The 14,126-nt window shown below is 33.9% G+C and overlaps 2 protein-coding genes across 2 annotated transcripts; both read right to left on the bottom strand.

The window, feature by feature from the left end:
- Positions 1–9: 9 nt before the first annotated feature.
- On the bottom strand, positions 10–13,252 carry LOC26515555 (coiled-coil domain-containing protein 40). Its single transcript, XM_014904736.3, has 2 exons — positions 13,149–13,252; positions 10–681 (listed from the first exon to the last, which is right to left on the bottom strand). The coding sequence occupies exon 2, from the start codon at positions 659–661 to the stop codon at positions 20–22; it is 642 nt and encodes a 213-aa protein (XP_014760222.2). The 5' UTR covers positions 662–681; positions 13,149–13,252; the 3' UTR covers positions 10–19.
- LOC26515443 (coiled-coil domain-containing protein 40) lies at positions 12,078–13,155 on the bottom strand. Its single transcript, XM_032455588.1, has 2 exons — positions 12,314–13,155; positions 12,078–12,252 (listed from the first exon to the last, which is right to left on the bottom strand). Exons 1-2 carry the CDS (start codon positions 13,126–13,128, stop codon positions 12,093–12,095), a joined length of 975 nt encoding a protein of 324 aa, XP_032311479.1. The 5' UTR covers positions 13,129–13,155; the 3' UTR covers positions 12,078–12,092.
- Positions 13,253–14,126: the final 874 nt, after the last annotated feature.

Raw genomic sequence — 14,126 nt, 5'->3', positions numbered from 1 at the left:
AGAATATTAACAACTTCTTTCATATGAATTTCTTCATCGAAAATTGACTGCAGTTATCCGCAGTAGCACTCCGCGCAGACTGCAGTATATCCGATTTTCTTTTTTCTTGAGATAACTGATTTTGCAGCTGTGAATCTCTGCTTACAATACGTTTCGCATTTTTAACTTCATCTTCGACATCAAAAGCCAATTTTTTTATATTACTACCCAAACTTTGTAAATGTTCAAGTTCTGCCATTCGTTCTTGGTACATAGTCTTAAAGCATTTAGCTAGCTTTATTTTTTCGTCGTATTCTTTTTTTAGCGTAGTTACAATTGATTCTTCAACTTGGCGATTCTGAATATGTTTCTCAATAACTGCAGATATATCCTTAATTTGTTCTTCTTGAAATCCCATTTTTTGTTGCATATCATATAACGCCAACCCCTGCTCTTCTCGCCGTTGTTCTTTCAGTTTAACTTGATATTTTATTTCTGCGATTTCGTTTTCCAATTCATATTTTGTTCGTAAAAGATGCTCCTTAAAAAACTGTTGAAATTTGCGCAATAGTGGATGATTAGGTGGAAGAAGTGCCAATTGCTCCGGTTCAAGAGCTGATCCAGCGTCTGCATCCGAAATATGTGCAAAATCACATGAGTCCATATCGTCAGAATCCGACATTTTATTGAGGCTTATATTATGTACGATGCTGCCGAAACATAAAGCGATTCAGACAAAAACACGATTTAGACAAAAAATTCAAATTATTCTGTTTTGAAACTTTTACTATATATAGGATCAATTACTTTTGGTACCCCATGTCGCCAACAGTACAAAAAATTTTAGTACATGGATACATCATCATTGGAAAATCAATTGTTCCTGTTGGCTCCTTAGCAGAAAGTGAATCAAAAGCAAGACACAAACTTTTTAAGGCTGACCGAAAAAATCATGCCAGAAAATTTAGCCGGATTGACAATATGTCAGATGTCTTTCACAGAGCTATGGATTCGTCTGATCCTTTACAGTCTAGTTCTTGTTTCACAAAAACCAACAGGATACCTCTGCCAGCAGCGGTTGTCGATCTTTTGGATTCGCCAATCATATCCCCAGGTGTTGGCCACAAAGACGGAGGTACATCCCAAAACTCGTGCGCAGAAGACACAGATGAAGAAAATGGCAACGATGATGTAAGTGACACTTTTGAAATCGAATTAGAGGAAGAGGTACCAGATTCAAGGAAAAGAGTAAGTTACAATTTATAAGTTATTAAAAAAATGTAATCCAATTTTTTTTCAGTGTTCGTAAAATGTAACAATGGATTCTAAATACGCAACAGATTTAAATGTTATTTTTCTATAATGTAATACCAAATGTGATTCAAATTATAATTTGTAATAATTTCTTGAATAAAAGTGCATTTTTAACCACTGTGCGGTACGCAAATTAAAAAAAAAATTGTGTGCGTGGAGTCCCTACGCGCGAAAGAAGTGAAACTTCTTAGCGATATTCCAAAAAATGCATATTATTTCGTATAAAAGAAAAATAGCGGGAGGGAAAGGATAAAAATAAGGTGGAGTGACCAACACTTTCTTCAATTCACATTTTATAAATTTATTATAAAGCAAAGTCCAAGTTCTGCTTTCTTTCGTGCTCGGTATTCACGATAATATTGTGCTCTGTTCCCTTCCCTTTAAAACACCGGCTGCACTGTCTTTTTCCGCTGTAAAATCAATTCAAAATCAAACCATTAAAATTTTTGCCAATCCAATTGATATTAATTTCAAGATGATATGATCCACAAGGTGCATCTGTTATGGACAATTGAAATATTCAAGAGAAACGTACCACCACATAACCTGGAATCCGCTGTGTTATGCGTATTTTCACTGTCACTCATTTTATTGTTTGTTTGAATCACTATTCACTGTACTAATACTACAAGTAGTGCGTTAATATTATATAGAACACGAATTAATTATGGGAAACACTTTAATAACAAAATACGAGATAAGAATAAGAAAAAGAATTTTCGACACATAGGACGCTTGATGCACTCACGCATAGGCACTAATATTAGTCTAGGCAGCTGTTACGCGCTACGTGTATCGCCATAGCAGCGCATGCGCCTGGCGATACCTTACTCTCATTCACTCTCTCTCTCTCTCTCGCACTCTATCTTTCTCTTTTCCTCTTCTCCTTCCGAGTTGCGTTAAGCGTTCAACGCTATTCCCCCTCCACTGGAGCGTTAAACGTTTAACGCAAAATTTTCCGGCGTCGTATAAGAAGTTTCACTTCAAAAATAAAAACCAAAATTTAGTTTTAGTTCAAATAATACAACAAAAATTTCTTATAGTCAGTATCTTATAAAGTAGAGTTTATGCACCAAAGACGGGATTTTTTTTGCCACAGTGCAGTGGTGGGAAAACTCTCATTTTCCATAACTCGCGAGTATAGGGCCAGAAATTTTTCTGCAGCGTTGTCGGCACACATAACGTGAGAGATCATTGGGCTCTATTGAGATCCCAAGCTTAAGTACCAAATGCTGTGTTTTTCGCTACTTAAGCACACATTTAAATGTTTACATATGTGCATTTTGCCCACCACTGGTTTACAGCTTAAAATTTTGGATATAGGGGTTTGTTGAGCTATCAGCGTTTTGATAGCAGCCGAATTAAATATACAAGGTTCAATTTCTATTTGCAATATGTATTATGAGTATTAACCCAAAACAAATGCCGCGGCCGATCTAAAACAATGAATAACAAGAATAACAAGTGCATAAAATTAGTAATAATTAGTAATTTGATGCTGGCACAAGTCCCAACAGGGTTTTATTTGGGATTTCTCCCAAATTGGGTGAAAGAGACATAAATTCCACAACAAATATCATAGTAACATAAAACCGTAACCGTAAAATAAAACGGCACTTTGGAACTTATAATAAGGTAATAGCTTATTTTTTTTTATTCGAATCTGAAAAAAAAGAGTCTAAAAATGTTGACTATGACAATATTTATAACCCCAAAATTGCACAACAGGTATACCAGGTAGAAATAGAAACATGGCTTTTATTGCTTTTTTAAAAACCTGGAAGGGTTGAGGTGCAATGTTTTATTATTTTGGATATTACCTAGCTAAATCAATGAAAAAATGTATCGAGTGAAATAGCAGCGAGAAGAATTTTTTAACAGTGCGTGTTCGAGCATTGAACACGATAATTGCAATAAGGAAATAATGTGTTTTAAAAAAATATTTGGAAAAAGATTTGGTATGTATTTTCCTAATATTTCATAATAAATTTTCCGTTTTAATAAATTAAATGACAATATTTATAACCCCAAAATTGCACAACAGGTAGAGCAGGTGGAAATAGAACATGGCTTTTATTGCCTTTTTAAAAACCCGGAAGGGTTGAGGTACAATGTTTTATTATTTTGGATATTACCTAGCTAAATCAATGAAAAAATGTATCGAGTTTGGAAAAAAGATTTGGTATGTATTTTCCTAATATTTCCTAATATTATAAATTTTCCGTTTTAATAAATTTCCACTAGCACTATTGTAACGCTATCAGCTTTTTGATAGCGGCCGAATTAAAAAAATCCAATTTCGATTTTAATATTTATTATGAGTCAACTTAACCCCAAAACAAACGCAGCGGCCGGTCCAATCAATGCCAAATATACAAGTGCATAACTAACTAGAAGCTCTACCAAAGCTCCCAAATTGCATGCGCTACAAAGAACAACAAAGCGCATGCGAATAGAATCTGCCCAAAGTTTCAACTCGATAGCTTTAAAACTGAGATATAACTGAGGTTATATCGACGCAGGAGGTGATCCCAATCAAGAATATATATACTTTATAGGGTCGGAGATGTCTCCTTCACTGCGTTGAATTGTTCAGTTACATGGTAATTTTGTAGATAAGATATTTTGGTCAAATAGAAAATGTGTGCAACCACCAAATCAATTTTCTAATATAAATTCTAATAAATTTTCTAATATAATATAAAAGAAAACCCCAAGCATCTTAAAAAATTTTAAGGTTGTGCCATTTCCGAGCGTTCAGTTACATGGCAGTTATCACTGTGGACGGAAGTCCACGAGGTAACGACCTGCATGCCTAGGCGTGCGCGAGGAAACTCTATATATAGCCGAAGAATTAAAAATTTTCTCTAGGCAACCGATCTAAATGAATGATATACCAATCGAAAGGTATTATTTCAATTAGATGATTTTTGTCGAAACATATTCCAAAAGTTATTTGATTTGGGAGAAATTAGGGTGAAAGTAAAAAAAATTTTTATCACTAAAGTGGGGCTGGTGGACACATTTTAGTCCCCAGATAAAATATTTTTATATATTCGCATTCTAGAGCTAAATACGCGTCGATTGGTACCTCAATCGGCCCGATCCGACATTTCATTCAGAAGATATTCGAAAAATTCGATTTTTTCTTCTTCTTCAAAATGAAGCCAGTTGTCGGTTTGTCGGTTTGTCTGTTTGCACTATTTTTATCTTAAAAATCCTGAAAAAAATTTGAAAATGTTTGTTACTATCATATGAGCAACTATTGTTCTACAACTTTTTGAAATACCTTAAGCTTACGTCAAAAAATTAAAAAAACTTTGTTAATGAAAAAATTCATAACTTTATAATTAAGAAAGATATTAAAAAGAGCTTTACACCGTTGAAATGGTTTTTTAAATATCAATTTCACGTTATTTGAGATCAAACGTCTATATAGTACACAAAAAAAAATACACTGAAAATAAACTTTTTTTTTAAGAAAAACAATTATTTTTCAAAATTTGGTCGACTGATCCTTTTTATATTGCACGTGGAGATAGCTTTTGAGATGACGCAACTTTTGATATATCGCTCATATCTGGCAAAATCCGTTAACTCAAGATATAGTCCTGTAAGTGCAGCTACCCATTTTGTACAGCCTCCTGTGAAGCTTGCATTTACTTATACATGTGTATTTGTATTTGTTTGCAACTTTGCTTTTTGGAGTCTGCATATATTTGGTCAATACCCTACAAAATATGGAGTATATCTTTTCAGATTTTAGTTTATTTAAAAATAAAATCCAAATAAAAAAGGGCTTAAAAAGTAAAACGTAAACATTGATTCAACTTGGTCTCGAACCCAGGACCTCCGTGTTAGGAACCACGACGCTCTCCACTCGGCTAACCTCGAACTTTGTTGCTTGATGGCAACTTTTGTTGTAATTCTGCTTTGTGTTTCAGTGTCTCATGTCTTAATGAGAAGACTCAGAAGATTGGTACTTCAACCGACCCGGTCCGACATTTCTTTCAGAAGTTATTCAAGAAATTCGATTTTAACAGTTTTTTCAAAATGAAGCCAGTGTGTCTGTTTGTCTGTATTTTTTTCTTGGCAATCCTGAATAAAATTGGAGATTTTTGTTATTGTCATATGAGCAATTATTGTTCTACAGCTTATTGAAAAAGCTGTAAAAATCTAATTTCTTGAATAACTTCTAAAAGAATTGTCGAACGGGTCGGTTGAGGTACCAATCTTGAGGTCCCAAAGAAAAACAAGAAAGGAAAGCTAACTTCGGGCGAAGCCGAAGTTGATATACCCTTGCAGTTGTGCCATTTCCGATCGTTCAGTTATATGGCGGCTATTAGATATAGTTGGCCGATCCCTATGAAATTTGGCCAATAAGATTATTTTGCCCAAAATGGAATCTGTACCAAGTCCCATCTTTCTAACTTAAAAAACACCAAAGTTATGCCAATTCTGATCGTTCTATGACAGCTATTGGATATAGTCGGCCCATCCTTATGAAATTTTGTACATAAAATATTTTCAAATATTTCAAAAATAAAATCCAAATAAAAAAGGGCTTAAAAACTAAAACATAAACTTTGACTCAACTAGGATTAGAACTCAGGCCCTCCCGTGTTAGAAACCACAACGCTCTTGAAAATTTGCTTGATGGCAAATTTTGATGTAATTCTGCTTTATGTTTCAGTGTCTCATGTCTTAATGAGAAGAATGCAAAATTTTATTAGTAGAACGCTTTATATGCATATGCCCCCACTGAGCATATAATGCATATAAATAAATGCAGCCACCACCGTTTTGGGCCAAATCATGGATTAAAAGCTAAAAAAAACCAGGCAAACCAACTCCGCCAATACTTTTCTAATATTTATTATTTTATATCGCACACCCAAAATAAATTGTTACATTCAACAATTGGTTTAACTAGAAAAACTGGAAAAACGAAATTTCCAGTTTTTTTTAATTTTTTATCTTTGCGCATTTATTTTAGATATAATACATGTTTATTATATGATTGATCGGATATGCCATAACTTTGTTTTCTTTTATAAGTTAGAAGGATGGGACTTACTACAGATTGCATTTTGGGAAATCTTATCCTATTTGCAAAATTTTATTAGGATAATGGGCTTAACTTTGTTGTTTTTGAAGCTAGAATGATGGGACTATCTATGGTTTCCGTTTTGGGCAATCTAATCCTATGTTTCATAAGAATCGGCCAACTATATCCTATACTTGCCATATAATTGAACGATCGGAAATGGCACAACCTTTCTATTTTTAAAGATGCTTGGGGTTGTTTCCAATATTTTTATTAGAAATTTTGTTGATGGTGAAATTCTCATAAGGATCGGACAACTATATAGGATCCGATATATATAATCATATAAAAAAACCTCTTGACGAGGTAAAGTACCGGTGACGAACCTGCATGCAAAACCCAAAATATCTGATATCAATTTTAGTGACGAAAATATGCTATATAGGTGTACAAAATTGCATATAAAAAATATTCTTGTTCGGCACGTGACTGATTTTTTTTGTTTTTCTTGCACGTGCCGAACAAGAATATTTTTTATATGCAATTTTGTACACCTATATAGCATATTTTCGTCACTAAAATTGATATCAGATATTTTGGGTTTTGCATGCAGGTTCGTCACCGGTACTTTACCTCGTCAAGAGGTTTTTTTATATGATATCAGTTGTTTTTTTTATATATTGATCTTCAATTATTTAAAATAGAACGCATAGCATATAGAATATATATACATATATGGAAGTAACCTTTGGACAGGCGATTTACACAGATAGCAATACTTTAATTGTAAGGATAAACATCAAAACACTTTTTTTTTAACTCTATAGATTTTGACATTCAAGAAGGTGGAATAATTAAAAACCTTTCCAAAGACGTACAGAATTTTTCAATAGCTTCAGTGGCTCTGAAGTTATACGTATTTTTAATTTACAAAGGTTTTGGAATTTGGTTAGTTTAAAAATTTTAATTAAAAATTTGCCCAAAAATGTATTTAAAATCCAAAATTGTTTCGTTGTTGTGGGAAACCAAATTATTTTAACAAATTAACAGATTAGAGGCATATCCTTATGAGAGTTCCACTATATAATAAATTATAAAAAAACAAGAAAGGAAAGCTAACTTCGGGCGGAGCCGAAGTTGATATACCCTTGCAGTTCAGTCGCAGTCCGCTAGGTGGCGCCACGCATCTTATATTATTAGATATATAGCGGATCGTATATAGTCGGCCGATCCTTATGAAATTTGGCATATCGTATTATTTTGCCCAAAAAGTAATCTGTACCAAATCCCATCTTTCTAACTTAAAAAACACCAAAGTTATGCCAATTCCGCTCGTTCTATGACAGCTATAGGATATAGTCGGCCGATCCTTATGAAATTTTGTACATAAGATATTTTGGTCAAACATGTGTGGAAAGTCCCAACCCTCTAACTTAAAAAACACCAAAGTTATGGCATTTCCGATCAATCAGTTATATGGCAGCTAAAGGATATAGTCGACCGATCCCGGCCGTTCCGACTTATATACCTGCAAGGAAAAAAAGGATGTGTCCAAAGTTTCAACTCGATAGCTCCAAAACTGAGAGACTAGTTTGCGTAGAAACCGACAGACAGACAGACAGACGGACAGACGGACATGCTCATATCGACTCAGGAGGTGATCCTGATCAAGAATATATATACTTTATAGGGTCGGAGATGTCTCCTTCACTGCGTTGCACACTTTTGACCAAAATTATAATACCCTCTGCAAGGGTATACAAAACAAGAAAGGAAAGCTAACTTCAAGCGGAGCCGAAGTTGATATACCCTTGCAGTTAAGCAGAAGCTTATGTTATTATTATATATATCGGATCCTATATAGTTGTCCGATCCTTATGAGAATTTCACCATCAACAAAATTTCTAATAAAAATATTGGAAACAACCCCAAGCATCTTTAAAAATAGAAAGGTTGTGCCATTTCCGATCGTTCAATTATATGGCAAGTATAGGATATAGTTGGCCGATTCTTATGAAACATAGGATTAGATTGCCCAAAACGGAAACCATAGATAGTCCCATCATTCTAGCTTCAAAAACAACAAAGTTAAGCCCATTATCCTAATAAAATTTTGCAAATCGGATAAGATTTCCCAAAATGCAATCTGTAGTAAGTCCCATCCTTCTAACTTATAAAAGAAAACAAAGTTATGGCATATCCGATCAATCATATAATAAACATGTATTATATCTAAAATAAATGCGCAAAGATAAAAAATTAAAAAAAACTGGAAATTTCGTTTTTCCAGTTTTTCTAGTTAAACCAATTGTTGAATGTAACAATTTATTTTGGGTGTGCGATATAAAATAATAAATATTAGAAAAGTATTGGCGGAGTTGGTTTGCCTGGTTTTTTTTAGCTTTTAATCCATGATTTGGCCCAAAACGGTGGTGGCTGCATTTATTTATATGCATTATATGCTCAGTGGGGGCATATGCATATAAAGCGTTCTACTAATAAAATTTTGCATTCTTCTCATTAAGACATGAGACACTGAAACATAAAGCAGAATTACATCAAAATTTGCCATCAAGCAAATTTTCAAGAGCGTTGTGGTTTCTAACACGGGAGGGCCTGAGTTCTAATCCTAGTTGAGTCAAAGTTTATGTTTTAGTTTTTAAGCCCTTTTTTATTTGGATTTTATTTTTGAAATATTTGAAAATATTTTATGTACAAAATTTCATAAGGATGGGCCGACTATATCCAATAGCTGTCATAGAACGATCAGAATTGGCATAACTTTGGTGTTTTTTAAGTTAGAAAGATGGGACTTGGTACAGATTCCATTTTGGGCAAAATAATCTTATTGGCCAAATTTCATAGGGATCGGCCAACTATATCTAATAGCCGCCATATAACTGAACGATCGGAAATGGCACAACTGCAAGGGTATATCAACTTCGGCTTCGCCCGAAGTTAGCTTTCCTTTCTTGTTTTTCTTTGGGACCTCAAGATTGGTACCTCAACCGACCCGTTCGACAATTCTTTTAGAAGTTATTCAAGAAATTAGATTTTTACAGCTTTTTCAATAAGCTGTAGAACAATAATTGCTCATATGACAATAACAAAAATCTCCAATTTTATTCAGGATTGCCAAGAAAAAAATACAGACAAACAGACACACTGGCTTCATTTTGAAAAAACTGTTAAAATCGAATTTCTTGAATAACTTCTGAAAGAAATGTCGGACCGGGTCGGTTGAAGTACCAATCTTCTGAGTCTTCTCATTAAGACATGAGACACTGAAACACAAAGCAGAATTACAACAAAAGTTGCCATCAAGCAACAAAGTTCGAGGTTAGCCGAGTGGAGAGCGTCGTGGTTCCTAACACGGAGGTCCTGGGTTCGAGACCAAGTTGAATCAATGTTTACGTTTTACTTTTTAAGCCCTTTTTTATTTGGATTTTATTTTTAAATAAACTAAAATCTGAAAAGATATACTCCATATTTTGTAGGGTATTGACCAAATATATGCAGACTCCAAAAAGCAAAGTTGCAAACAAATACAAATACACATGTATAAGTAAATGCAAGCTTCACAGGAGGCTGTACAAAATGGGTAGCTGCACTTACAGGACTATATCTTGAGTTAACGGATTTTGCCAGATATGAGCGATATATCAAAAGTTGCGTCATCTCAAAAGCTATCTCCACGTGCAATATAAAAAGGATCAGTCGACCAAATTTTGAAAAATAATTTTTTTTCTTAAAAAAAAAGTTTATTTTCAGTGTATTTTTTTTTGTGTACTATATAGACGTTTGGTCTCAAAGAACGTGAAATTGATATTTAAAAAACCATTTCAACGGTGTAAAGCTCTTTTTAATATCTTTCTTAATTATAAAGTTATGAATTTTTTCATTAACAAAGTTTTTTTAATTTTTTGACGTAAGCTTAAGGTATTTCAAAAAGTTGTAGAACAATAGTTGCTCATATGATAGTAACAAACATTTTCAAATTTTTTTCAGGATTTTTAAGATAAAAATAGTGCAAACAGACAAACCGACAAACCGACAACTGGCTTCATTTTGAAGAAGAAGAAAAAATCGAATTTTTCGAATATCTTCTGAATGAAATGTCGGATCGGGCCGATTGAGGTACCAATCGACGCGTATTTAGCTCTAGAATGCGAATATATAAAAATATTTTATCTGGGGACTAAAATGTGTCCACCAGCCCCACTTTAGTGATAAAAAATTTTTTTACTTTCACCCTAATTTCTCCCAAATCAAATAACTTTTGGAATATGTTTCGACAAAAATTATCTAATTGAAACAATACCTTTCGATTGGTATATCATTCATTTAGATCGGTTGCCTAGAGAAAATTTTTAATTCTTCGGCTATAAATAGAGTTTCCTCGCGCACGCCTAGGCATGCAGGTCGTCACCTCGTGGACTTCCGTCCACAGTGATAATAACATAAGCTTCTGCTTAACTGCAAGGGTATATCAACTTCGGCTCCGCTTGAAGTTAGCTTTCCTTTCTTGTTTTTTATACCCTTGCAGAGGGTATTATAATTTTGGTCAAAAGTGTGCAACGCAGTGAAGGAGACATCTCCGACCCTATAAAGTATATATATTCTTGATCAGGATCACCTCCTGAGTCGATATGAGCATGTCCGTCTGTCCGTCTGTCTGTCTGTCTGTCGGTTTCTACGCAAACTAGTCTCTCAGTTTTGGAGCTATCGAGTTGAAACTTTGGACACATCCTTTTTTTCCTTGCAGGTATATAAGTCGGAACGGCCGGGATCGGTCGACTATATCCTTTAGCTGCCATATAACTGATTTTAAGTTAGAGGTTTTTAAGTTAGAGGGTTGGGACTTTCCACACATGTTTGACCAAAATATCTTATGTACAAAATTTCATAAGGATCGGCCGACTATATCCTATAGCTGTCATAGAACGAGCGGAATTGGCATAACTTTGGTGTTTTTTAAGTTAGAAAGATGGAACAAGATATAAAAAATATTCTTGTTCGGCACGTGCAAGAAAAACAAAAAAAATCAGTCACGTGCCGAACAAGAATATTTTTTATATGCAATTTTGTACACCTATATAGCATATTTTCGTCACTAAAATTGATATCAGATATTTTGGGTTTTGCATGCAGGTTCGTCACCGGTACTTTACCTCGTCAAGAGGTTTTTTTATATGATAAGGTATAGTCGGCCGATCTTTATGAAATTTGGCAGATCGGATCCCTAAAAAATCCCATCATTCTAGCTTGAAAAACCAGTTATGCCAATTGCGATCGTTCAGTTATATGATAGCTATAAGGTACAATCGGCTGATTCTTATGAAATTTCAAATCGGATAACTTTGCTCAAAATGGAATCTGTACCAAGTACCATCTTTCTAACTTAAAAAATAGTTATGGCCTTTTCAATCAATCAGTTATATGACAGCTATAGGATATAGTCGTTCCGACTTATAACTGCCTGCAAGCAAAAGGAAACGGGTTCAAAATTAATAGCTTTAAAACTGGGAGACTAGTTTGCGTAGAAACCGACAGACAGAGGGAAATGCTTACATCGACTCAGGAGGTGATCCTAGGGTCGGAGATGTCTCCTTCACTGCCTCTACACCCTCTGCAAAGGCATAAAAATCGAACGCACAACGCCATTTTTTATTTCTTGGATATGTAGTAGCCACCTCGCGCAGAGGAAGAGGAAATTACTAAGTGAAAGCAAATGTGTTGTTGGCCTGTGAAATTAATGGTTGTACTTACAGTCACGGCGCAAAGAGTTGGTATCGTCGGCTAAGCGTTGTTTGAAGGAGTCCAATTTTTTATTTAATTCCATTTCCTTTCCAATTTGTTTCTTTATAGCTTCAATACCAGTTACTTTTAGCTTTATTGACTCTCTGTACTTTCTGATGATTAAACAAATTTTGAATAAACACTTGAAAACAAAATTAATTCGCAATTTCTAACCTTATAGTATCTTTTACTTGAAATAATATTTTGTCCCTTAGTTGAATTGCTATAATAACCTCACTCCATGCTTGTGTAAGGCGCTTATGTTCATTTTGCAATACTTCTAGATCTGTATTGGCATCTGCTATGCTCATATTTAGAATATTAACAACTTCTTTCATATGAATTTCTTCATCGAAAATTGACTGCAGTTCAGCTTCTCTTTTTTTAACTTCCATATCCAAACGGTAAAAGAGTATATCCGATTTTCTTTTTTCTTGAGATAACTGGTTTTGCAGCTGCGAATCTCTGCTTACAATACGTTTCGCATTTTTAACTTCATCTTCGACATCAAAAGCCCATTTTTTTATATTACTACCCAAACTTTGTAAATGTTCAAGTTCTGCCATTCGTTCTTGGTACATAGTCTTAAAGCATTTAGCTAGCTTTATTTTTTCGTCGTATTCTTTTTTTAGCGTAGTTACAATTGATTCTTCAACTTGGCGATTCTGAATATGTTTCTCAATAACTGCAGATATATCCTTAATTTGTTCTTCTTGAAATCCCATTTTTTGTTGCATATCATATAACGCCAACCCCTGCTCTTCTCGCCGTTGTTCTTTCAGTTTAACTTGATATTTTATTTCTGCGATTTCGTTTTCCAATTCATATTTTGTTCGTAAAAGATGCTCCTTTAAAGACTGTTGAAATTTGCGCAATAGTGGATGATTGGGTGGAAGAAGTGCCAATTGCTCCGGTTCAGGAGCTGTTCCAGCGTCTGCATCCGAAATATGTGCAAAATCACATGAGTCCATATCGTCAGAATCCGACATTTTATTGAGGCTTATATTATGTACTTTAAATTGAAACTATGCAGAATGATTAATTTTCATGAATATTTTTCAAATGCCAGATATGTTTTATAATAATAATAACTACAATTGGTTGCTACGCGACACAACAAAAGCCATAAACTTTTCCCTAGCAAGTGTGTCTATAACAAAATTAACTAATATGTGTGTTTTATTGTCAACTTTAAAAATACAATTTTATAAATAACTTCTATTATTAATTTTTTGATACAAATTTAGAATTAAAACGTATGCAGTGGCAACCGCGACAATTAAATTTTATTATAAAAAATTAAAAATAAGTCTCATTATAAAGTCTTAAAAAAAAATTGTAGCTCCAGCTCAAAACACTTTCTTTTCAAAGTTTTAATGCCAAACATTTCAATGCCTAATTTATAACTAAAAAAAAAATGGAGTTGAAAGTAAAATCGGACCATTGCAATGCATTGTTGAAGTAGTTATAGTCCTTTCAGTCCTTTCATTCTGATAAACCCTACTGGTTTATTTGAGTTGTTTATTTCAAAACATACAAAAGTATGCAACACATTTTTTTGAGTTATATAATTAGAAAGTTTAATTAAAGTTTGGGTGGAAATAATGCGGGTATCATATAGTCGGAAAACTAAACTGTAGCCATAATTTCCTGTTTTATTTCAATTTTTAAAATTGTAAGTATTACGGTCTCTAATATAAAAATGGGGGGAGTGGGGGAAAATCAAAAATAATACGGTGAACAGTATCTGATTTTTTTGGGCGGACTCTTGAGTGATCACTTTTCATTCCCAATACTCGAAGAAGGATATAAAGATATATTTAATACGTTGAGGGACTATAACTCATCTTCATGAATCAAAACGTTCATTCAAAACGTTACCATTTATTTTTTCGTTTTAAAAAATAGCACGAAAAATAGTATTTTCGTTGCAAAAAAAAAATACAACATATGTTGTATGGTTAGTGATTATACCCGGTACTCATCG

This window comes from Drosophila ananassae, chromosome 3L (genome assembly GCF_017639315.1).
Source record: "Drosophila ananassae strain 14024-0371.13 chromosome 3L, ASM1763931v2, whole genome shotgun sequence".
NCBI lineage: Eukaryota > Metazoa > Arthropoda > Insecta > Diptera > Drosophilidae > Drosophila > Drosophila ananassae.
The sequence above is the reverse complement of the archived record's forward strand: the minus strand, read 5'-3'. Positions and strand labels throughout refer to the sequence as shown.